The 26,222-nt window shown below is 45.1% G+C and overlaps 1 protein-coding gene and 1 pseudogene across 2 annotated transcripts in view; one reads left to right on the forward strand and one right to left on the reverse strand.

Moving 5' to 3' along the window:
• The first annotated feature begins 12,719 nt into the window (after positions 1–12,719).
• Positions 12,720–13,227, forward strand: LOC108544132 (60S ribosomal protein L23-like; annotated as a pseudogene). Its single transcript, XR_001889742.1, has one exon. The product of XR_001889742.1 is annotated as a 60S ribosomal protein L23-like (transcript).
• Positions 13,228–14,886: 1,659 nt separating this feature from the next.
• LOC108544133 (uridine-cytidine kinase 2) overlaps positions 14,887–26,222 on the reverse strand; it is a 62,882-nt gene continuing 51,546 nt past the window's right edge. The window contains exons 5-7 of the mRNA XM_017895100.1: positions 23,750–23,847; positions 20,573–20,621; positions 14,887–18,846 (exon numbers count right to left, since the gene is read on the reverse strand). Coding sequence (XP_017750589.1) covers positions 18,707–18,846; positions 20,573–20,621; positions 23,750–23,847 — 287 coding nt within the window. The 3' untranslated portion in view covers positions 14,887–18,706. The remainder of the gene's footprint in view (positions 18,847–20,572; positions 20,622–23,749; positions 23,848–26,222) is intronic.

Below are 26,222 nucleotides of genomic sequence, written 5' to 3' on the forward strand. Positions count from 1 at the left end.
GCTTGCAGTGAGCCGAGATGGCACCACTGCACTCCAGCCTGGGGGGCAGAGCAAGACTCTGTCTCAAAAAAAAAAAAAAAAAAAAAATTCATGTCCTTTGCATCAACATACATGCAGCTAGAGGGCATTATCCTAAGTGATACAGAAAACCAAATATCACATGTTCTCACTTATAAGTGGGAGCTAAACATTGCACATACATGGACATAAAAATGGCAACAACAGACACTGGGGAATATTAGAGGAGGGATGAAGGGAGGGGCACAGGGGCTGAAAAACTACACACTGGGTACTATGCTCTCTACCTGGGTGATGGATTCAGTCATACCCCAAACCTCAGCATCACCCAATATACCTTTGTAACAAACCTGCACATGTACCCCCAATTCCAAAATAAAAGCTGAGAAAGAAAAAAAAAATGCTTATCAGCAAACCAGATGGTACTGTTGGTGCTGTTGTTGACTGCATGATCAAACAAATTTCTAACATAAAATAGCAGAGAACAGGTCAAAACCCTCTCAGAGGAAATGCTCTTCTAAAATAGTCTCTCTTTGGTCCCCATTCCCACCCCAGCAGCCCCCTGACACACACACATACACACACACACACCAATGTGTGTGCATGGAAAGCTCACCTTAACTGAAGTTTTAAAAACACCAGTTTGATCAAATCAATAAAGACTTTTTAAAAATAGACTCTGAAAGAAAACGGCCGCGAGGATCTCACTGGGGTGTTCTTCGGTGCAGCAGGCGATAAGCACGGTGACTGACATTTCCAGCCTTTCCTCCTCCCCGCTCATCCCACGGATCACGAACAGGCGCTTTAAATCTCCCACCAGCTTGAGAAGGGGTCAGTCTCTTTTCCTCAGGCATGAGAAAGGATGGCAAAGTTCTCTCTACCATTCAGTTCCTTTATTGGTCCTGAAAAGTGACAGTGGCTTTTCTTCTTGGGAACTTATGTCACGGGTTAGGGCAGCATCATGCCCCACCCATTCTTAATCTCCTCTTCCTCAGGGTCCCTGCCTGGGAAAGGAAAGTGCCCCTCTCCACAGGCTGGAGCATAACCCTCCCACAGGGCCACCCTTCTTGGATGCCAGGCTGACACCTCCCCAGACAGTGTCAGAGCACAGTGTTCAGCTCCACACTTTAATGACACTGCTGTTTCCTGGCTCTGAGATTTGTCCGAACCTGCCTGGTATATCTCGGCTTACTGTGAGTCTCTTCTTCTGGAAGAGTTTACATTCTGGTTAATTTGGTAAATGCCCATGGTGGACCCAAACTTCCTAAGCTCTGAGGGCAGTTTAGGGAAATTTATATTAACAATTATTTTAAAGCTTCATAAATATATGGCACTTATGAATTTTCAAAATTACTTTGATCTTCATTACTTCACTTAAATCTGACACAATCCTATGAAGTAGAAAGGACTTGGTATTAACATCCCTAAATAAAGAGATTAAAGATTAGAGAGTGGTTAGTCCAGGGTCATGCAAATAGTCTACTGCAAAGCCTGGGTGGTCTCTAGCAGGCAACAGTAAAGCCATATACACATGAAACAGGTGTATGAAGAAGTGGGTGAGACTGAGACTGAGAGGGTGGATGGTGCAGGTCCTGTAAGCTTCCTTCTCACAGATTGACCAATCTGAGTTCTACAGGAGAGACACCCACAAGTCCTCCTTCTTGAGACCCCCCTAGGTCTAGGAGTTGGGATTGTACCTCTTCGTGCACATTCCATTCTGCCCTGTACAAGAGTTGTGTCTATATGTGAGGGGCCACTGGCCATTTATGAGGTCCTGGAAGGCAGGGGGGGTTTGGCACAGTACCTGGCACATGATAGGTGCTCTCTAGTGCGTTTGAATTGACTGTCCTCCAGCTGTTCTGAAGGTTAAAACAGGACTTTGCTGTGCTGTGGCTCATTCTCACCCTCTAGTGGCCAGTTTTAAGAATAACAGCCTACAGATGAACCTGAGTTTCCAAAGCCAATCAGGAGGCACTGCCATGCCTAGGCCACAGTCCACGTTCTGGTCAGGAAAAACTCAGTTATCAAAGGAACTGTTTAAAAATACATGTGTATCTCGGGCCGGGCGCGGTGGCTCATGCCTGTAATCCCAGGACTTTGGGAGGCCGAGGCGAATGGATCACGAGTTCAAGAGATCCAGACCATCCTGGCCTACATGGTGAAACCCCGTTTCTACTAAAAATACAAAAATTAGCTGGGCGTGGTTGCAAGTGCCTGTAATCCCAGCTGCTTGGGAGGCTGAGGCACGAGAATCGCTTGCACCCGGGAGGCGGAGGTTGCAGCGAGCCGAGATTGCACCACTGCACTCCAGCCTGGCGACAGAGCGAGACTCCATCTCAAAAAACAAAACAAAACAAAACAAAAAACATGTGCATCTCCACTAGCGAGGGGTCTGGCTCTAAAGCAAAAGTTAAATAAGGAAATCAGCCAACTGTTTATCAGGCACTGACTACGTGGCAAGTACCCTGCCAGGACACGTGAGATACAGGAAAAACACATTTCACAGTTCCTGACCTTAAAGGAGCCCACAATTTAATGTGTAGTAACAACACTCCACCACCCAGGCATCCCAGCATGCTTCACATACATAGAACAATGGAAGTTTTAGAACTCCAAGGAACATTTGACGCTGTGAACAAAGCAGAATTTCTCTGGAGGAGAAAGTTTGAAAAAACCAATGAGACACTTTTTTTTTCATCATCATGGTTCAGATAACCAGAAAACCTTCCTGCTACAAAATACCTAGAAGTTCTAGATAAAATACAAAAAATAATAATAATGAAGTCCTGCTTAATGCATAGGTGAGCGTAAAAGAAAATGACATTAGACAAGGGCCAAGAATAGCAATTTAAAATAAAAATCAACAAGCAGATTTGGACTATAATGAAATGGTTTTCTAAAAGCTAAAATATGGTCATTGAAATTAAAAACTTGGTAAGTTTTAAACAGCAAACTAAACATGGCTGAAGAGAGTAACTAAATTGGAAATGATCTAAGGAGCTTAGCTACAATGTAGCTTGAGACATAAAAAGATTAAAAATAAGGCAGGGCGCCGGGCGCGGTGGCTCAAGCCTGTAATCCCAGCACTTTGGGAGGCCGAGACGGGCGGATCATGAGGTCAGGAGATCGAGACCATCCTGGCTAATACGGTGAAACCCCGTCTCTACTAAAAAATACAAAAAACTAGCCGGGCGACGAGGTGGGCGCCTGTAGTCCCAGCTACTCGGGAGGCTGAGACAGGAGAATGGCGTGAACCCGGGAGGCGGAGCTTGCAGTGAGCTGAGATCCGGCCACTGCACTCCAGCCTGGGCGGCAGAGCAAGACTCCGTCTCAAAAAAAAAAAAAAAAATAAGGCAGGGCACAGTGGTGCATACCAACAATCCCATCACTTTGGGAGGACAAGACAGGTAAATCACTTGAGTCCAGGAGTGCGAGACCAGCCTGGGCAACATAGTGAAACCCTACCTCTACAAAAAAATACAAAAATTAACTGGGCATGGTGGCTCACGCCTGTGGTCCCAGCTACTTAGGAGGCCGAGGTGGGAGGATCACTTGAGCGCAGGAGGTTGAGGCTGCAGCAAGCCGTGATCACTCTGCTGCATTTCGGCCTGGGCAATAGAGTGAGACCCTGTCTCAAACAAACAAACAAACAAACAAAAAACAGATTAAAAATAAAGTAAGAGAGTAAGAGACTTAGAGGAAAGAACAAAAGGTCCTATGTACATGGAACCACAGATCAAAAGATAGAAAATAGAGAGAAAGGTGAGAAGGCAACACTAGAAAAGATAATAGCTATAAAATTTCTAGAATAGATGAAACACATAGATCTTGCCTTCAGGAAGAACAAGTCCTAAGTAAGATAAATAAAAATAAATCCACATCTCAGCACATCATAAGAAACTGCAATACATCAAAGAGAAGTCTTTTTAAAAGACAGAAAACAGAAGACCAATCTATTCAAAATGTTGAGAGAAACAGCTAAATTATAACTCAAGAATGAGGGTAACATAAAGGTATTTTCCAACAAAGAGTGTCCCACTAATACTTCTGCCAAAGAATTACGGAAAAATGTGTGTTATGAAGAAAACTGAATCCATCACCAAGATTGACAATGCAAAATAACATAGTGAACAAAGTCATTAGTAATAATCTGGGAAAATCGAAATGAGCACTGACAGGATAAAACCGTAATCGTAACCAATGTCAGGAATATAAAAGCAAGGTGGAACTATAATACTTAACATCAATAACAGGTAAGATAGAGTGGTCAGAGTTTAAGCTTTCAAAGCTTTCATATTGTTTAGGAAGAGGAGAGAAATACTGATTAAATTCAGACTCTGTCAACTATACATGTTAATTTTAAAAGATGGCCACTAAAGTAAGAAAAATACATTGTGTAATTTTCAAACCTAAAAGAGGATAAAAGTGAACATAAAATCTCAACTTTTGGTTAAACATGGTAGGTTGAACCACTGTTTTCTCTCTGCTCTCTTCCAACACCACTCTAAAAACAGTGAATTTAGCAAGATCGCAGAATAAAAGACCAACATATAAAATCAATTGTATTTTATATACTTGCAACAAACAATCGTAAGTTGGACTTTTTAAAAAAACACTATTTACAATAGCATCATAAAATATAAACTATGTAGGGATACATCTGATAAAAGACAGATAAGACTTATACATTGAAAACAATAAAACATTGCTGACACTTTTAAAGACCAAAATAAATGGACAGATATATCTTGTTCATAAATCAAAAGACATAACACTGTTAAAATGTCAGCTGTCCCCAAATTGATCTATGGATTCGACACCATCCCAATTAAAGTCCCAGCATGTTTTGTGGAAATTGACAAGCTGATTCTTTAACATTTATATAGAATTGCAAAGAACTCAGAACAGCCAAAACGATTTTGACAAAGAATAAAGTTGGAGAGCTGGCACTACTAGATTTCAAGATTTATTATAAAGCTACAATAATTAAGGCAGTGTGGTATAGATGTCAAGACAGACAAAACAATGGAACAGAGTCTAGAAACAGACCCACATATATGGACAAATGACTTTTTCACAAAGGTGCAAAGGCAATTCAAAAGAGAAAGGACAGTCTTCAATTATGGTGCTAAAACACATGGATATCACATGTAAAAAATGAACTTCCATCTATTACCTCACACCATCTTAAAAAACTAACTTACCAGGCGCAGTGTTTCAGGCCAGTAATCCCAGCACTTCGGGAGGCTGAGGCAGAAGGATTGCTTTAGCTCAGGAGTTTGAGACCAGCCTAGACAACATAGTAAGACCTTGTATCAAAAAATCAAAACTTTAGCCAGGCATTGTGTTGCACTGCTGCAATCCCAGCTACTCAGGAGGCTGAGGCAGGAGAATCACTTGAACCCAGGAGGTCAAGGCTATAGTGAGCCATAATTGCACCACTGTGCTCCAGCCTGGGTGACAGAATGAAAAAAAAAAAAATTAACTCAAAATAAAAAAAAAAAAACCTCACCTAAAACTATAAAACTTTCAGAAGACAACACAAGAGAAAAATTTCTGTGGCTGGGAGTGGTGGCTCACACCTGTAATCCCAGCACTTTGGGAGGCAAAGGCAAGCAGATCACTTGAGGTCAGGAGTTCAAGACCAGCCTAGCCAACATAGTGAAACCCGTTTCTACTAAAAATACAAAGATTAGTAGTGGTGGTGGGTGCCTGTAATCCCAGGTACTCAAGAGGCTGAGGCAGCAGAATGGCTTGAACCTAGGAGGTGGAGGTTGCAGTAACCTGAGATCATGCCATTGCACTCTAGCCGGGGCAATAAAGTGAGATTCCGTCCAAACAAACAAATAAACAAACAAACAAAAAAAACCACTGGCTGGGTGTGGTGGTTCACGCTTGTAATCCCAGCACTTTGGAAGGCCCAGGTGAGCAGATCATGATGTCAGGAGTTCGAGACCCACCTGACCAACATGGTGAAACCCCATCTCTACTAAAAATACAAAATTATTAGCCGGGTGTGGTGGCGTACACCTGTAGTCCCAGCTACTCAGGAGGTTGAGGCAGAAGAATTGCTTGAACCTGGGAGGTGGAGGCTGCAGTGAGCCAAGATCACGCCACTGCACTCCAGCCTGGGCAACAGAGCGAGACTCCATCTCAGAAAAAAAAAAGTGACATTAAATTAAGCAAAGATTTATTAGCTATGGCACCAACCCAAAATTGGTAAGTCAGACTTCATCAAAATTTAAAACAAGAGTTTTCTAAAAGACAGTGTCATTTAAGAAAAGAAAGACAAGCCACAGAATAAAAGAAAATATTTGCAAAGTATAAATTTGAAAATGACTTGTATCCAGAATACATAAAGAACTCTCAAAACTCAGTAAGGAAGGCCAGGTATGGTGGCTCATATCTGTAATCCCAGCACTTTGGGAGGCTGAGGCAGGAGGATCACTTGAGGCCAGGAGTTCAAAACCAGCCTGGGCAATATGGCAAGACCACATCTCTCTTAACGAAAAAAAAAAAAAAAAAAACTCAATAAGAAAACAAACAACCCTCCTCCAAAAAATGAGAGAAACTTTGATACACACAACATGGATGAATCACAAAATTGTGCTGAGTAAAAGCCAAACAAAAGGAGTACATACTATATGATTCCACTTATATAAAATTCTATAAAACACAAAGTAATCTCTAGTGAGAAGAAGGCAGTTCAGTGGTTCCCTGGAGTAGGAGGGTGGATTACGAAGGAGCATGAGGAAACTTTAGGAGGCGATGGATATGTTCATTATCTTGATTATGGTGATGGTTTCACAGGTCAAATTTATCAAATTATACACTTTAAATATGTGTAGTTTATTTTATGCCCTTTATACCTCAATAAAGCTGTTTTTTAAAACAATAAATGTAAAAATAATAAAATAAAATTATATTAACAGATGTCATTGACTGAGTGCTTGTCATGCTTGACTGTTTCTTTTTGCTTATATTATCTTTGCACATTTCATATTTTATTCAGGGTAGGAATGCAGTCAACTAAAAGGATCACATTTCCCAACCTCCCTAGGAGGTAGGTGTAGACCTAGACTAAGTTCCAGCCAAAGAGATATAAGCAGAAGTGTCATGTGGTGTTTCTGGAAAGTCTTCCTTAACAGGAATAAGGCATGCCCTTCATCTCTTCTTCCTCCTGTATAGAATGAAGATCTGCTGACTGTGACTCCAGCAGCCTTTTCAGACCAAAAAGTGACTTTGAAAACATCAACCAAGCGCTGATGATAGGAACAGGAGCCTGAGTCCCTTACGATATGATGAAACCGCCGTATTAGCTCGGACTTCCAAACCCTAGACTTCCGTGAGTAAAGTCAACTTCTACCTTGCCTAAGCCAGTTGTTTTGGTTCTTTTGTTTTTCTATTATGTGCCATTGAACCTAATCCTCACTGAAAGAGCCTCCCTCAGTGATGCTCAGTATGGTGGGGTTACTTCTCTGACACTGGGGCGCTTAGGTTTTATGACAAGCTGACGCCTTGAGTGAACATTGTCTTTGTGCTTCCTGCTAGCTCGCAGACATTGCCCCAAGCCTGGCTGACACAGGCTTTGATTCCCTGAATCCACTTTGCTGATCGCATCTGCTCTAATCTGCTTTCTGGCTTTGTGTGGACATCTTATTTTCCTTACAAATATATTGGTCGAGGCTGAACTCAATCAATTCTTAGTACCACTTTGGCCCAGTTGCACTTTGTACTGAAAATGAGTAACACAGTATATGTTTGTGTTATTGTTTTTTTTTTTTTTTTTTGCCTCCAATGCATGTTATACCAATTATTTCACATGGTCTTCTAAACCACTAAATTGAGGAGGGCAGAGGTGACGCTCTCATTTCTCAGATGAAGAGGACTGACAGAAGCGAGCAATCTACAAACGTCCCCAGGAAAGAGGGGGGCATTGAGAGTAGAGCGAGGGCCACGACTCTGCGCCTGTCCCGGCTGCAGAACAGCTCTCCCTCAGTCACTCACTCCTTTATTCCCATTTGTCTTTCAAATGCTGGCCAAGCACCTCCTCTGCAGCAGGAACCTGCCATCCCACGTGTTGGGAACACTAAGAGGAGCCAGACATGCTCCAGGCTCTCGAGGAGCCGCCAGTGCAGAAGAGGCCACTCGCCATACACACCCACAGTGCCATGGACAAGCGAGCTGTCAGGGTGGCATCTCAGGATAGCTGATGGAGGTGCAAGGAAAAGGACAATTCCCTGGCGTCTTCCCTTATCTGTTTTTAGGTAAGAACTAGAGCATTCTGCCATTTCCTCCTCTTTTCCTTTGATTACCAGTCATTTCCACCTTCCATTAATTCCAATCATCTCTTGACCTCTGTGGAATAAATGGACTTTAATGTGTTCCCATTTTTCAATATCATTGCAAATATTTTGCCAGTTTATCACATTTCGTTTTGACAACTTACTGTTTACTTCTCTCCACCCTGGATTTCTTTGAGAAAGATTCACTTTCTCTTCACCCATTCCTTAACCAGCATTTACTCTTCCTGCTATGAGGTGACCCCATCTCCCATTACTATATCCCCTGAAGCCTTCATGTTCCAGGCTTTCCTCTCCTCAGCTCTGGTTAGCTGTCTTTGTGGCATCTTTCATCACTGGGCTTTCAGAGGCGGAACCCCCAAAGCCTGAGCTTCTCCTGAAAGACTCAGGCCTTCCATCAGACTCAGGGCTAGAAAAATACAACCTTTACCAAAAGGCAGCGTGATGGTAGAACATCCACTAGACCAGGGCCTAACCAAAGCCTTGCTCTCTAGCTAACCATGACCTTGGACAAATCACCTTCTTTCTCTGAACCCCAATTTCCCCTTAGGTAAAAAAAATAGGACTCAACTGCAGCCTTGCCCAGCCCTGACATGATATCATTCTAACTATATAAACCAGTGCTGCCCAATGACATGGCCACTAGCCATGTGGCCATTAAGCCCCTTGATATGTGGTTAGTCCAGATTGAGATGCGCCGTGAATGCAAAATAGACACACCAAAGACTCTGTACCAAAAAAAGCATGTAAAAATCTCATGAATAATTTTACATTAATTACATATTAAAATATTTTAGATAGTTTATATAAATAAAATATAACGCAAAAATAAATTTCACCTGTTTTGAGTTTTTTGTTTTGTTTTTGTGTGTGTGACAGGGTCTCACTCTGTCACCCAGGCAGGAGTGCAGTGGTGTGATCATAGCTCCCTCAGTCTCAAACTCTTGGACTCAAGTGATCGTCCCACAGCAGCCACCCAAGTAGGACTATAGATGCGCACCACGATGCCAGGAGTCTTACTATGTTGCCCAAACTGGTCTCAAACTCCTGGCCTCAAACCATCCTCCCACCTTGGCCTCCCAAAGCACTGATTACAGGCATGAGCCACTGCACCCAGTCCTGTTTTTTACTCTTTTAAATGTGATTCCAAGAATGTTTTAAATGTGGGATGCTCATTTCGTTTCTACAGGCCAGAGCCAGTACAATTATCTCACAAGAAGCCCAGCACCACTGACTGAGGCTTAGATCATTCCACACGCAAGGTAAAGAGGAAAACCTTTGGTCTGCCTTAGTCTCCAGGTGACCAGGATGATTTGGATCTGGACAGGGGTTCGTAATCTGAGGATAAAGCACTGAGCAGAATTCAGGTAATCCATGAACTTGAAAAATGACATCTATCTTTTCACTAGTCTCTAACTGAAATTTAGCATGCCCTTCCATTATGAAGGCAATTTGTAGGCATCATAGAAATATTGACTGTATTAGTTTGTCAGCCACAGAAATCAGTTACTTTCACAACACATTATTGTTACAGAAATGCAAAATATCACTCAGGTGCATCACTACCACACAATTTTGGTAGATATTAGACCTGCTGCTGGATCTCGTTATTTGATGTGTGAATAAAGCAACACGTATCTTACTATAACCCAGATTTGTCTTTATGTTTTGGTAACCGCATTGCAATTTATTTCCTTTGATATTTGTGGGGTGTTATTTCATGTATGTAAAAACATTCGGAGAAGGGGTCCTTCTGTAGCCTGCTAGAGGGGTTCATGGCGCTCCCCTACAAAATGTATGTATATAAACCCCAACTGACAAAGATGGGGTATTTTCATCAGCCAGGGTACCGGAACATCCTGAGTAGAGGTGGACACTGGGCCTAAAGGGATTCCAGGTATGATGTAGACTGTCCTGCTAAAGATGCCAAGTGTCCCTCAGCTTGTCTGACCCCCAGGCAGCCCCTTTGGCTGAAGAATCAGAGAACACAATATCAGACCCTTTCGCTTTGATGCCAGGACTTTTTGACTTTCACTATTTTGAAGAAATTGTGAAACACACACCATTAAATTGTAGGATCCCTTTAAAATTACTAAATAATATGTGCAACAGATATCCTTCCTTACGCCATCCTCAAACCCAACTTCCCTATCACGGCCTCACCCTAAAGTGGGCATCGGGATGGCAAAAGGCCTAGAAATGGGTGCGTCTCAGCCTGCGAGGCACAGAGCTCCAGGGATAGGCTAAGCTCTAAAACCCATTTGATGTCTGATCAAAATATCCTACTTTGGTTTTACTAAAACCTTCTCTACAACAGCTGAGTTTAGCCTAGGGGCAGGGCTCTAGCAGTGGCTGCTGAGAAGTCTAGTTTAGGTATTCTTTCCCAAGCCAACTCTGTCCTAATCCAATCCACTGCAGACCTACAGCCCAATGATGGGATCTTGACCCAGTCACTTTGCTTCTGGGTCTATTTCATCATCTGTGAAATGAGAAGCCTGGGTTTAAATGGTTTCCAAGCTCAAGGGAGAGGCTAAGGGGAGGCTCCAGACCCCCCTTGCCAGTTTCAACCACACAGCTTTGCTTTCCTCTAATTTCCACATTGAAACTTCAGGTAAGACTTCCTGAAGGGATCCACAGCCAAAACATGTTTGAAGGCCACTGGGCTCGCTAATTTGTAAAAGCACCCCAGCTCTAGCAGACATCCTAAGGAACACTCCCAGGAAAATTCCAGCCCAGAGCCTCCTGGGGTCTGACAACCTTAGAGAACGGTGCTGACTTTGAATGGGCTTGGGGGCAGCCTTGAAACCCTCTTTCCAGTCTCCATGCAGGCAGGGGAGGTCCTTAAGCAACACATAGGACATTTCTGGGAGAAATGGGATCCCCAACGCAACGAACACCACAGATTTTAATGGTCTATATGGTTAAATACACAAGGCCCCTAGTTTCCAACCCTGCCTGTCCGTCCGATTCACCTGTCCAGTTTGTTATAAAAGATTCCCTCCCCAACATGGCGAAACCCCATCTCTACAAAAATAAAAAAATAGTTGGGCATGGTGGTGCACACCTGCAGTCACAGCTACTCAGGAGGTTGAGGTGGGAGGATCACTTGAGACCAGGAATCTGAGGTTGCAATGAGCCATGACCATGCCACTGCACTCCAGCCTGGGCAAGAGTGAGACCCTGTCTAAAAAAAAGATTCCCTCCCTAGAATTCTCAGGAATGGATCCCACTCAAGTTTTTAAACAAGCTCACCCACTGATTACGATGGCCATCTTGTGGAACCACTGCAACAGATGGTAGCAATAGAGAATTAAGGGGGTCAGCTTCCATCTCCCCTAGTGAAGACTTTAAGATTTTCCAAAAGCCAGGTGCCGTGGTGCATGCCTATAGTCCCAACTACTTAGGAGGCTGAGGCAGGAAGATCCATCCCTTGAGCCCAGAAGTTCAAGACCCACCTGGGGAACAGCATAGACCTGCCCCATCTCTTAAAAAAAATTTTTTTTCCAGAAAAAAAAAAAAAAAAGAAGACGTCTAGGGACACTCCAACAACTCTCTTACAAACCATGATAGCCAAGCATATGCCAAGTTCAGCAACCCAAAACAACCTTCCTGTTGCAATCTGAATCCCACCATTAGATGGCAGGCACACACCACACAACCTGACTATACAGCTTGTCCTACTTCCCAGCAGTTGCTTTGGGTTTAAATCAAGTTTCCTTCTCAGTAAAACTGGAGCATGACCACATTCCTTATATATTTCGCAGGACTGTTTTAAGGATAAAATGAAAGTGTAACGAGAGCTGGATACGTTGAATGTGAACATTACAATGCAAGCTGGAAATTTCAGAAACAGAAGAGAAAGTATATGCCATTATAAAGAGAAATCTTGAGAACATCCACAACTACAATTATCTTGGGTGAAAAACTCCTGGGCTTTTCAGCATAGAATTCCACCATCACATGTGAGCAATTTAGGCAGAGGCCATGGTGGCTTTCCCTGGACCAGAACAGTCAGAATTCAGTGAGCACTGCATTAAACCCTGCACCATTTTCATTCTAGGCACCATGTCATAGGCACCACTGGATCTAGTCTAAACACATCCTCAGTAAGAAAAGGCAATGCTAAGCATGGATATGACTGTATGAAAAGGGAGTATGTATAAGGCACAACTTCATATTCTCCTGCCCCTCACCACCATTCATTTAATTGAGAATATAAATCTTGGGTTTAGTCCTAACTCAAATTTTTTACTTGGTATTTTGTTATTTTAGTTCATGAAAAAATTATAAGCATATGTATGTGTGTGTGTATAAATATACATGCAAACACACACACCCACACAAAATCCAAAATCTCTCAAGTAGCTTTACTTCATTCTGGGTTTAGAAAGTGATTTGATTCCTTTTTTCCTCTTTCCGGCATTCAAGATGTCAAAGCGAGGATGTGGTGGGTCCTCTGGTGTGAAATTCCGGATTTCCTTGGGTCTTCCGGTAGGAGCTGTGATCAATTGTGCTGACAACACAGGAGCCAAAAACCTGTATATCATCTCCGTGAAGGGGATCAAGGGACGGCTGAACAGACTTCCCGCTGCTGGTGTGGGTGACATGGTGATGGCCACAGTCAAGAAAGGCAAACCAGAGCTCAGAAAAAAAGGTACATCCAGGAGTGGTCATTCGACAACGAATGTCATACCGTAGAAAAGATGGCGTGTTTCTTTATTTTGAAGATAATGCAGGGGTCATAGTGAACAATAAATGCGAGATGAAAGGTTCTGCCATTACAGGACCAGTAGCAAAGGAGTGTGCAGACTTGTGGTCCCGGATTGTATCCAATGCTGGCAGCATTGCATGATTCTCCAGTATATTTGTAAAAATAAAAATTTTAAACCCATTAAAAAAAAAAAAAGAAAGTGATCTGATTACGGTCTGCTTTAAAATAGAAATCTAAACATCCCCCCCAGCACCAAATAACAGAACTCCATCTCTGGTTCCATCCTCTCAAAGCACTTTCCCATATCTCAAGTCTCCTCCACCCCTTATTTAAAATCTTTCAGCAGGTCCTAACAGGTTTCTTTTAATCTGCCCCAATTAAGGGTCTGATTAAAGCAGCACTAGTCAAACAGGCATCTCCTCCTAGCTGTGGAGCTGAAGGATGGATGGCTCAGAGGATGTTGTGTCACAAGGGTAGGGAGACAAAACTAAAAAATCGACTCCGGGGCATTACTGGCCTGCACCACGGTCCCCTCCAACTACAACAAAGGTGCAGAAACACACAGTGAAAACCAAGTGGCATCCCAAGCAACGCATCAAAATCCAGAGGTGGTCAGCTTGGGACAGGCGAGACTGCGAGCAGTGCAGAGGGAAACTGAACCACAGCTAAGCACCGATTTGCATGACCACTGCCTGTGTGACACCAGGCAAGCCACTTACTGTGACTCACAACATCTTCACCTGCCAGAAGTTGACAATGCTTACATTAGCTCTTGCAGGGGCACCTGAGTGTAGCTTAAAATAGCCACCTTCTGAGGACAGATCCTGTTAAAAAGCTGCTAAATTCACAGATGGGGTTGCACCTGTCAGAGTGGAACTAGTGGCTAGAAAGAAAACGGCTCTGCCCATCAATGACAGTCATTGGGTGCCTGGCAGGCAGTGGTGGAAGAGATGAATGAGAAGCTACGAAAGGTGGCAATTAATAGTGGATAGGGCGTGACAAAGAGCATAAAAGCCATTCCCCCCCCCCTTTTTTTTTTTGAGACAATCTTTCTCTGTTGCATTAGTGTGCAGAGGTGCGATCTCGGCTTACTGCCATTTCTGCCTCCTGAGTTCAAGTGATTTTCGTGCTTCAGCCTCCCGAGTAGCTAGGATAACAGGCATGCACCACCACACCTAGCTAATTTTTTAGTAGAGATGGGGTTTCACCCTCTTGCCCAGGCTAGTCTCGAACTCCTGGCCTCAAGCAGTCCTCCTGCCCTGGCCTCTCAAAGTGCTGGGATAACAGGCATGAGCCACCATACCCTGACAAAAGCCAATCATTTTTCTATTTTTGGTGGGTGGCCTAGGTCTTTAAAAAACAGGGATGAACATACATATACATCCATTCACAGCGTGTGGGCAACATGCAACTGTTTTGTTGTTATAATGTAAACTTTCCTCATCTTCCACCCACCTCCCTCAAAAAAGTTTACTTTAAAAGGGTTTGTTTGGGCAAGGAAGGGGCTGGGTCACCAGCCTAAGGAAGGCAATGGGGCAGAGGCCAGGTAAACTGGATGGCATCAGGGGAACACAGCGCCAGAATGTCCTAAGAACCAAAGGCTCCCAGAAACCCTGGCCCGGGCTTCCCACTTGATAAGAACTGCAAGTCCACTACCTGAACTGGTATCTGAGCCCAGGTGAGGCCTGGGGTCTGCCCCACATACACCCCAGGATCATGAGGCTTCATGACAGCAGGCCCAGTGACATCTACACCACATATGCACAGCATGGCCCCTCTGGAGCCACTCGGGCTTCACAGCCAGGATTCGGTCGCTGCTCTGGGCCAAGCATCACACAGAAGGCGAGAGCCGGATCCTTTTTGTCTGTCTTTATTTACAGCAAAGTACATAATATGTGGTCACTTTGTAACCACTAACAATAAAGGTAGGGTGGTAAAAAGAAAAGGGAGAGGAGCAAGCATCTTAAAAGGGGGGAAAAAAAAGCCTAAGTCTGTATTTAGCTACTCACCCTGCTCCTGAGGCAGGACTGGGTAGGCTCTCCCTGCCTCTAAGACCATAGTCAAGCTGACCTGGAATGCCAGTCCCAGTATGAGGAGGGCAGAAGAACGTCCAGAGACAAAAGATGAAAGCAGACTGAGCTCTGGATGCATCCACTTATGCCTTTGCCAGACAGTTCCCTTCCTTGTTTTGTTTGAATGCTTCCCCCACCCCACCCTGAGCAAAGTGTAAAGGGCAACGGTGGCACAGAAGTACAGGCGGTCCCTTCCAGAAGCAGTCCTGAACTCCGTAACCCACCTACCTAGCTGCTCCTCAGCCTGCCCAGTTCTTGGCCCTGGAATCTTTAACAGGCACATAGGAGATTCCAGGGCAGAGGAAAGTATTTCTCTGCAAGAGGCTACTTCCCTCCAACAGCCATGGGGGCCAGTGCAGGTCAAGGTTGCTAAATCAAGGAAAATGCACGAGAGCAGCAAGAGAGATCATATACAAACCAACCAGGCTTCCGGCCCTCCTGCTGCCCGACTGCTCCGAGGTATACACAAGCCTCCGGCCCGACCCAGCAGCCTAATGAAATGCTGGCAACCCACCCTGGGCGTGCCCACAAGTATCCAGCTCCAAGCCCAAGTGAGGCGGGGAGTCAACTTCCCCATGACTGCCAAGTGGCCAAGACCAGAAGCAGGGACGATTAGGCTAGTTCTGCGGCAAGGTGAACTGGAGACCCTGTCTCTGCCCTCCTCCCCGGCCTGTCGCACAGACATCCTGTTGTTTAACCCACTGCCTTTGCAAGGACCTGCTCTGTCCGCTCCAAATCAAAGGACACTTGCATCCTTCTTACATAGACTCCCATCTCTCTGCTCATAGTGGTCCCAGGCTGCCCGAGAATAAGAAACTTGGGTCAGTAGACGGCTCATTAGTGTGAAGGAGTGTGAGGCCAGGCCTTCCCGTGACATAATGCTTCTGGGCTTGTTTCCTAAACACTTGGTCCACACACAATACCTGGGCAGGAAGAGAGAACCGAGCACCACTGGATGGCTCTGGAGCCAGGGGACTTGCATGCACATACAACCCACATCACCCTACTCTGCTCATCTGTGCCTCCACCCTGAACAGCAAAGAGTACCTAGATGGCAAATGTCATGGTTTCTGGTCTAATAATTCTACTCCTAACTCTCCATGGAATCAGAGACCCAGAGGCTCTTAAAAAACTAAGACCATTGTTTGTTCCACAGAAAGCTCAAGTTCAGATACAGAGTTGGCTAAATGCTGGGCTGCCACAGAGGGCTAGAGCCTTCCACCCCTTCCTTGTTCCAGACATGGTATGTCACAGACCCCAGCAGACACTGTTCTGTGTCCCCAGCCAAGCCACCAAGAATTGGTGATCATGTGACAAGGGGCAGGGCAGCCCTTATAGCTGTTTCCAAGCTAGGAATGGCCTACTCAGAGATACTGGAAGCTTGGTCCCAACACCACAGGTAGATGAGGAAGCAGCTAGGTAAAGGCTCAGAGATGAGACGAGTCCATCTTCCAAGGCAGTGGGATAAACAGCCAAGGCACTAAATGGTTTGGCACCTGGGAGCTTCAAGTAAAGTTGAGCGTGCTGCCCACTGAAAGGCCAAGGCTCTCCCAGACAGGGGTGGGCTTCACCTGAGCACGGCCCAGTGCCGCCAAGGCCAGGGGCCCTGTGTCCTCAGGGTGCTAACCCAGGCCTGCATTCCCTGCTTCATCTCAGAACTGATCAAGCCATGACTACAAGGATAATAATGATTGATCCTGAACACACACTCCAGAACTCAGCCATCCTGGTGAGCACTGGCTTTCAAAGGAGGCATCTTAGGAGCCTTCCCTTGCTCCAAGTAGGTGGCTGCTGTGACTGGGAGCTCCTTTCAGAGCCTGCATGGTCTCCTGAAAGTCTCCGGGTGGCAAGCTCTGTTGGGGACTAGGTTTGACTCTTCTAAAATAGCAAAACAGATTTAGAGTCAAACTGAACCCAGAGAAGGGGAATCAGGCTGGATGGTGCTGAGTCTGAGGGGAAAATTTGGTGTGACCAGGTAGTAACGGAGACTGATTTACCTGAATGGCTCGCAGAGGCTCTGAGAGCAATGTAGAGAGAAGGTTCTCCAAAATGTTTCTGGCAATGGCAGCCACAGTGGGAGAGCTAACGGCACAGTCCACCAAGCACTAGGGTGGTCAACAATGAAATGAAAATCTCTGGCTCTTCTGTGGTCAGAAACTGAGGCTCGGGACTCTATAATCAGACCTCCTTCAGGCTCACTTGGGCTCCCCTCCACCCAGAATGTCAGGAATCTGTACTTCCAGAGAAAACACTGCCACCAAGCAGCAGCTCTCAGGAAAGCTAGAAATCTTCACCCCAAATATTTCAACCTCAGACTCCAACTTAGGTACCTATGATTTAAATACTCCCCTTTTAAATACTTCTTAAAAACTGCTTTTCTGAGCTCCTTTTATGCTCTGCAGCTGCCATATCCACTAGGTGGTATTGCAAATAAGTAAATCATCCTGGCCATGATGCTGCTAGCAAGAATCCCTGACCAAAGTTACTCTCCTCATCTCACTGCAAACCTCCAGGAAACAGAAACTACTACCCTTCCATGGACAGAGCTCCCCTGCCAGCTCGTGAGGTGCTGCTGCCGGCGTCAGTTACCGAAGCCCTCACCCACGCCCAGCCTGCAATGGGGCACTCTATATTCCACAATACAGGAAAAAGCCCAAGGAGTCAGATCAGTTACGTCCCTGGGAAGCAGAAAGAACCAGTGATTCTTCAGATATGACAGCAGGCACAGTTCTGCCCTCTCCTTCCCATCTTCTACCAGGAAGCGATCCCATAAAATCTCTTCCAGGGAAGGAAAGAGGCAGCTCTGGCTTCTTGGAGAGACGGAGAAGCAGGAGGGTGAGGAAGGAGTCACCAAGCTATCCAAGCAGCCAGAGGCGAGAGGGTGGGAGCAGGGCAGAAAGAAAGTGCAGAAGACTTGTTCTCCTCAGTGGGCCTCTTCCCTGAGTTTGATTTTTGAGTTGAGGTTTTACCTAATTTCAACTCAAAAAAAAAAAAAAAAAAGAAAAAAGACAAGAATATCTCTCATTGACATATCGCTAAGCTCCAGCTCCAAGAGTGGTATGTGACAGAGGAGGCAATCAAGGTTTTCCAACCCCATTCCCATCGAGTTCCACGGGGGCACTCAAGAGCAATGGGACTTTAGCCACCCTCCCCGTCTCTCACAGATGCCCGAGCCTCCCTGCCCTGGGACACAACAGGCAATTTCCCCTTGGTGAAATTCCAGCTCCAGTCCTAAAAGACTCAAGTACAGACCCTCCTGCAAAATACTTATGGCAAACAGCTTTACAGTATTTGTACATTTACACAAAAATAGATCCTTTTATATATATATGTATTTATAACTGGTTACACGTTGGATTCATAATTAGGCATCACCAGTAGTAGTTGGCACAGTTTTGTTATTTAAGCTCAGGGTCAAGTTCCGTTTCATTTTGTCGTTCCAAAGTACAAAAAGAAAAAAAAAAAAAATCAAAGGCATTTCATCTCCATGGTGTTTTCTTAAATACAGTAATGTCATAGGAAACAGTATGTACAGATGAGCAATGCCTCCTGACCCCTCCTCTGTCTCTTGGAGATAGGGGCTGGGGTCCGATGGAGACGGGTCAATGCGGCCTGCTGCTGGACTCCGATGCCTGCCTCTTGCGTGAAGGGGTGTAGCCGTTGAGACAGCCATTGGTCTGCCGTTTGGAGGGCCCTCCATTCAGGATGTCCTGGATGTGCTGCACGATGAGGTTGATGGCCACTGTGGGGCAGAGACCAGCAGAGCGTTATGGGTGCAAGCACGGGTGCAGGGGTGAGTATGGCAGTCTGTCTGGGGAAAGGGCACGCAGGAACCACAGCTGAAAGACTTCCAGGGAAGTGGCTCTGCCACTTGCAGGCAAGTCATCCAACTTTCCAGTGGCTCTGCCTGGACTAATATGATCCCTCTCCTTTGCAGGAGGGCTAAGACAGACAATGCTTAGCACAGAGTAAGCCCTTAATGAATGGGTATCTTATCAGGAGATGATCAGTCACCACTGGATGAAGCACTTGGGCCAAATTCTGCAGACGTGCTAACCAGCCATGGTTCTGCCACATCTATTAGCTATGAGACCCTTCTACCAGGAAACCTTCCAGTTTTCCATCCTAAGACAGAGCATCCCGATGGAAGGCCCTCTGTCCCTCCAAACCACATAACAGAGAAAGCTATCTTTTCTTAGCATTAGAAATAAATTATATACCTCAACCAAGAGGTCAATCTAACATCACCAAAAATGGAATACACATTAAATGCTCTCTGATGTGATAAACAAAGAGGACCACGCCATCTCTCTCCGGGGACAATTCCTTCAGATTACATAAGCTCATGAATCCAATCATAAGAAAGCAAAAGACAAAACACAAATTGAGGACCATTCTACCAAACAATGGGCCTGTTATGTTTCAAAAATGTCTTAAAAAAAACAAAAGATAGGGAACATCTCCAGGTTAAAAGAGGTTGTATCAATGGTAAGTGTCTTGGATTTAATGACTGCATTGTGGTGATGAAAAAGAATGCCTTTGTCCTTAAAAAATACAGGGTTAAATATTTACTGCTATAACTTACTCCAAACAGCTCAATAAATAATCTTTTTAAATGAAGGGAAAATTAAATAAATTCTAAAGAGAATGAAGAAACCAGGTCCCATCTTACAGATCAACTCTGCCACACTATGCCTAGTCCAGAGACATTCATACTTCCTAGACAAGCCAAAAAAATAAAACAAAAAAATAAAAAAATAAGCCAGGTGCTATGGCTCATGCCTGTAATCCTAACACTTTGGGAGACTGAGGTGGGACGGCTGCTTGAGGTAGGAGTTTTAGACCAGCTTAGGCAACATAATGAAACCATCTCTACAAAAACATTTTTTTTAAATTAGAGCATGGTGGTGCACGCCTGTAGTCCCAGCTACTGGGAGGCTGTGGCAGGAGAATCACTTGAGCTCAGGAGCTGGAGGCTGCAAATGAGCTGTGACTGTGCTACTGCACTTCAGTCTGGGTGACAGAGCAAGACCTTGTCTCTAAAGTAAAATAAAATAAAATGAAAAATAAGTACAATAACAGTAGCAATGAGCTCCCTTTAGAAAGAGCTACCGTGATGGCAGGTCACTCTAAATTAGATCGAGGGAATCTACTTTTGCTAAAAGGTGGCCTCAGAAGCAAAGTATCCAAGTGTCATCATTGGGAAGTGATAGTAAAACGTAATCTACAGCCCTCCATTTCTGCCAGAGAAGCACAAGTGCATGTCTGTCACCATAACACGTGGGTGCCTACACCCAGCAATCTGTTCCCGAGGCCAGACATGTAGGTGGAAAGGTTCTGCTGACACAATCACAGACAAGCAGGGCAGCCAGGTCTGCAGAGCCCTGTATGGTCACCACGTCCTGCCCAAATTATGACTGACAAAGGGCAGACGTTATACTCCAGGATGACACTCCGCCGGGACTTACCTAGATTATCTGCACCTCTAGGGATGATCACATCAGCATACTTCTTTGTCTGTGGAGAAAGACAGTTAAAATGCATTAACACAGTTCAGAGACAACTGGCGCAAGCCCCTCTCCAAGGGAACACGGGGAAAGGGCAGCCTTCATACTAGCGAGCCGAGAGGGGCAGCTTTTAAGGCTTCAAATGTAATATTGTTTACAACTTCACAGTGAATGCATCTATTAATAGAAATTTGGGGAAATCTAAGGAATTGCCTTGTTTAGCTGAATTGTGAATGAAAGAAGATAAGCAGGGAATGAGGAAAATGAGAACGAAGGACTGAAGACTTTTATGTATCAGCGAGGGAAAAATGGTCTAGACTGAGTGGTTAATCCAAAACCAATTCAAAATTCAATTTATAATTATCTACCATGGATTTTATCCACTTTATCTACATTACAAAAATTTAGCTTTTATTCAAGTTCTCTCTCACTCTTTTTTTATTTTTTTAAGACAGTGTCTCACTCTGTCACCCAGGCTGGAGAGCAGTGGCATCATCACAGCTCACTGCAGCCTTGACCTCCTGCGTTGGGTAGATCGTCCCACCTCAGCCTCTGAGTAGCTGGGACTACAGGTACCCGTCACCACACTCAGCTACTTTTTGTTATTTTTTATAGAGAGGCGGTATTACCATGTTGCCCAGGCTGGTCTCAAACTCCTGGGCTCAAGCGATCCACCCACCTGGGCCTCCTGAAGTCTCAGGATTACAGGCATGAGCCACTGCTCCCAACCAAGTTCTCATTTCTAACGCTTAACACTGTTTCAGCTTACGACCTACGCAGAGAACATGGTCTTTGAAGCCAAACACTTAATTGCCTCTATTCCACTAGGACAAATATGAACTAGAAAAATCCAAACTTTCCAGGGGACTGGTTCACCTCAGACTTTTACGCATAGTCTAAAACATGACAATGTTCACTCCTAGCACAGGGTAAAACCAGAAAAAGTATTCTTCACTGATGACCAGTTCATAGGTTCTGTTATTACCCAAATTTTTTAAAAAAGAAAGGCCACAGGCCGGGCGCGGTGGCTCAAGCCAGATTTTTGACTCCATATTTTAAAAGCAGCTTTTGCATTTTGAACAGCCAAATTTACTTCCTTTTCTCCTGAACATGTGAAAGTCGCTATCACTCGGCCTATAAAGAGGGGAAACATCAGTTTTATCTCAAATTGTTGTCACATATTTAAATAAAATACTATCTATAGGCCAGGCACGGTGGCTCAAGCCTGTAATCCCAGCACTTTGGGAGGCCGAGACGGGCGGATCATGAGGTCAGGAGATCGAGACCATCCTGGCTAACACAGTGAAACCCCGTCTCTACTAAAAAATACAAAAAACGAGCCGGGCGAGGTGGCGGGCGCCTGTAGTCCCAGCTACTCGGGAGGCTGAGACAGGAGAATGGCGTAAACCCGGGAGGCGGGGCTTGCAGTGAGCTGAGATCTGGCCACCGCACTCCAGCCTGGGCGACAGAGCGAGACTCCGTCTCAAAAAAAAAAAAAGAAAGGCCACAAAGAGGCATATTTCTTTTTCGTTGTTCCAAATTTACTGAGATCTTGTAGACCATTCTACAAATAACTGCATCCTGGTATATACACTAAGTCTAACATAAGACCACATAAACCACACCTCAAGCGTGTGGGCTTCTTACTCTGTGCAGCTTCCACACTAGGACTGCTGAAAGGCAACGGTGTCAGCCCCAAACCCAAGTCAAACTGAGCAGACATTTATCAGGTCCAAGTTCCTGGCTTACACGGGAATGAGCTGATCTTCCCTGAGCAAAGAGTGGCTGGACAGTGGGAGCAAGCAAAAATAACCTGGAAAATATCTATGCAGAATTTTTAGCTTTGTTATAACTAAGTTAAACAGCAGAAAACTGACAGTTAACTATAACTGATTTCCAATAATAAATTCATCCTGTGTTCTTATTAAGTCAAAAATAACAGGAGAGGTCCTCAGACAGATAAATGGGCGGAAAGAAGTTCATAGCTCCTTAGCCCCCTCTGATTTCTTCCCAGTAACCTACTCTTGTAACCCAGTAGTCTCCGGGATAATGGACAGGGCATCAACGTTTCTCAGTTGGCTCAAAAAGTCCACCTGTCCTGCATCTAAAACCAAAGTCAAGTATGGGTTATTGTAAAAGCTACTAACATCCTTGAAGAAACAAAGTTTGAGGATCATATTTTCCCAGAAGAAAAAGAATGAAGTTTATTATTAGAATAAATAGGGAAATTCCAATACCCAATCTTACTCTAAATCTATTCTCATTGTCTTCAGAGATTCCAGCCTTCCCAGTATATCTCAACCAAGACCAGGTTAAGTCCCAACCTCTTCCTACCCTTCCTCCTCGTCTCAGAGCTTAACTACAAATAATTAAGGAGCCAGACCATGGTTTGGCCAAGCTGGAGAAGACTCAGTGACTCAGGAGGATTCTCCTGAGTTAAATACTTCTCCTTCTGCAGCCCCACCACACCACACCTCTTTTCTCTGGTAGCCTTCCCTCAACATGGCCCTTCCTGTCTTTCCTGGGCTGAGGACCAACTCCCTCCGTTCTTCCTTCTCTGAAAGCCACCTCACTAGAGAATTCCTAGCTGCCACGGGAAGGACTGGTGTGTCTGCAAGGGTGAAGGGAAGGAAGCTTATTCCAGTAAGGCATGACAGTCCCCAACGCGAGCTAAAGACAAGCTCAAAGCAGGGCTCACCAGTGATGGCGGGAGAGGCTCAGAGGGGAACACCTCGGGGCACAGGACCCAGTGCATCCATACTTCACCTACTGCAGGCCCTTCAGAGATCCAAATGGCTGAGGACTCTCCTTGGATATGATACACCCTCAGTAAAGAGTCTCACCCCATGATCCCACCAAGCAAGAAGTCTAGAACTAGCTGGGAATTAAATAACCTGCCTAAGGACTGGCAGGACCCTACAGGGCTACCCAAAGAAAGAACAGCAGGACAGGGCTCCTGGAGAACACAGAGGACACAAGGGCCAAGGGCTGCCCTCTCTTAGGACTTTGGGACAGAGGATCACTGAGAGAGAGGAGTGAGATTCAGGCAGGGGAGCTCCACCAACTCGCATACCTTCATTTGTATCATCAAATTTTAAATTCTACATGCAACAAAAACAAACCAAGAACACAACTCACTGGCAAGCAGAATTCCTCAAAGGCAGGCTTGACGAATGTAATGTACTGAGATAAAATCTGTTCAAGATCCCTGCCTCTCTCGCTGATGTCCCTTAATACTGTAAGAGAAGGGAGAATAAGAATCAAAAAACGGTGTAGGAGCCAGCGCACACCCGCCCTTCATGGGGTGGACCTAGCTCCCACAGGCTCCACAATTACTCTAGATGATTCTCAAGCTGGAATCCTGAGAGGCTTGACCAAGAGCAGATCAGCAGCGGCTTCGAAAAAGACAAGTTACATTCTGACATCTTACAATGGTCAAACGTGGCAACAATAACAATGCTCTTTCAAACAAAAGGTTGTCCATGGAGGCCAACAGCCTTCTTGTTTTAAGCAACATTTGATCCAAACAAAATATCAGTGTGAATTTAAAAAAAAAAAAAAAAAAAAAAAGCAAGGCAGCCCTGGAGAGCTCACTGTTAACAGGAAGCAATCTGGGCCCACGGAGGACTGGGTTACACGCTGCCTCCCTGCATGCACTTACCTGTGTTCAGAAGTCCAGCGACCCGCTGCTCAGCTCACTGCTCCCAGCTCCCACCCATGCTCCCTCTGCAGCATGGAGCCCAGGCCAGGCAGAGGACCCAGCCATGGTTAACCATTTCCACCTACCTCAAACACAGAGGTTTGCCACAAAAAAAAAAAGAAAAAAAAAAAAATCACTCAGTGAAAGATAAGAAAACCATGGTCTAGAGAATGGTGGGCTGGCGCTGATGAAGCCCAAACTGACAACAAACTCACCATCTTCTGTCTTCTACCTTCTTCCCCTTGGTCAGTTTTATCCAGGGGCTTTTACCATTCTTTTTTTTTTTTTCTTTAAAAATGTTTTTTCTTTTAAGACAAGGTGTCTCGCTCTGTCACACAGGCTGGAGTGCAGCGGAGTCATAGCTCACTACAGCCTCAACCTCCTGGGCTCTAGCAAGCGATCCTCCCACCTCAACCTCCCAAGTAGCTGGGACTGCAGGCACACATCACCTCAATGGACTAATGGTTTTTTTTGTTGTTGTTGTTTGTTTTTGAGACAGAGTCTCATCACTCTGTCGCCCAGGCTGGAGTGCAGTGGCTCAATCTCGGCTCACTGCAACCTCTGCCTCCCAGGTTCAAGCAATTCTTCTGCCTCAGCCTCCTGAGTAGCTGGGACTACAGGCACCTGCCAGCACACCTGACTGATTTTTTACATTTTTAGTAGACACGGGGTTTCACTGTGTTAGCCAGGATGACCTCGATCTCCTGACCTCATGATCCGCCTGCCTCAGCCTCCCAAAGTGCTGGGAATTACAGGTGTGAGCCCTTTTTTTTTTTTCCTGTAGACACAGCGTCTTGCTTTGTTGCCCAGGCTATTCTTGAATTCTTGGGCTCAAGTGATCCTTCTGCCTCGGCCTCCCAAAGTGCTGGAATTACAGGCAGCCCATACACTCTTTATTAAATAGTCTTCTGTCAATAAAGAGAAAGAAGACTGATCACCCTGGTTCTGCCGCTGCACATGAGCCTTAGTTTCCCCATGAGTGGGGAGTTTGGAAGGAGATTCTCTTAATTAAAACTGCCTCCCTTTGCAGATGTCATTTTAAATGTTATCTTAATTTAATCTTATCATCTGAGCTGCTAAATCTTTTACCCCAAAAAGTTACCGCATCCATCTACAATCATTTGAAGTGGCTCTTCAGCTCTCTCCCAACCATTTCTCAGTGAACAGACTCAAGTGTGGGGTGAAACTCACTGTAAACGAACATGGGGTATAGCTGTGACAGAACTTCTGAAAGCCATGTGTCTAAATAGTTGTGTCTTTATACACACATGCACAGATGCATGCACAGAGGACAGGGAACGGGGAGGCTGTCATGGCTATCATCCAGGCTGACAGGAAGTTTACAAGATGAGAAGGCTAGAAAACTGCCAGGAAATCCACATTTCCAGAAAGCCGGGCACTAATGATGCTGCCATTTGACTTTTGTAACAGCTCCTCAATTTACGAAGTGTTTTCTCCATGGGAGACCTGGTAATAAAACAGTTGATTGGTTGCTAATGTGTCAGGACTTGCCCACCCAGCCCAGCAGCAGCCTTCTCCAGCCAGGAAATGGTTTTCCCCACCCCTGCAACGCTGGACCTGGGCTCCCGCTGCCGACCTGCTGCTCTGGCAGATCTGCTGGGAGACTCGCCAAGAAAGAGCCCTGAGGAGCTGCCACGTGGCACACCCCCCAGAAGTCCTCAGAGCTCCGGCACACGTGGCTAACCAGAGTAGCACTGCCAAAACACACAGCCAGCGCGGCCTCCAATTCTTCACACGTCTCCAGATAAAGCCCAAAGAAAAAAGGAAACCAGATCAAAAAGGTATCACAGCTAGGAAAAAACAAACACACCCGTGCTTGGGCAGCTTTTACTTAAAACCCTGCAAATGCCTGATGCTGGGATTGTTTCGCAACACATGCTTTTCAGACAA

The sequence above is a fragment of the Rhinopithecus bieti genome, unplaced genomic scaffold (genome assembly GCF_001698545.2).
Source record: "Rhinopithecus bieti isolate Rb0 unplaced genomic scaffold, ASM169854v2 scaffold_26308, whole genome shotgun sequence".
NCBI classification, from domain to species: domain Eukaryota; kingdom Metazoa; phylum Chordata; class Mammalia; order Primates; family Cercopithecidae; genus Rhinopithecus; species Rhinopithecus bieti.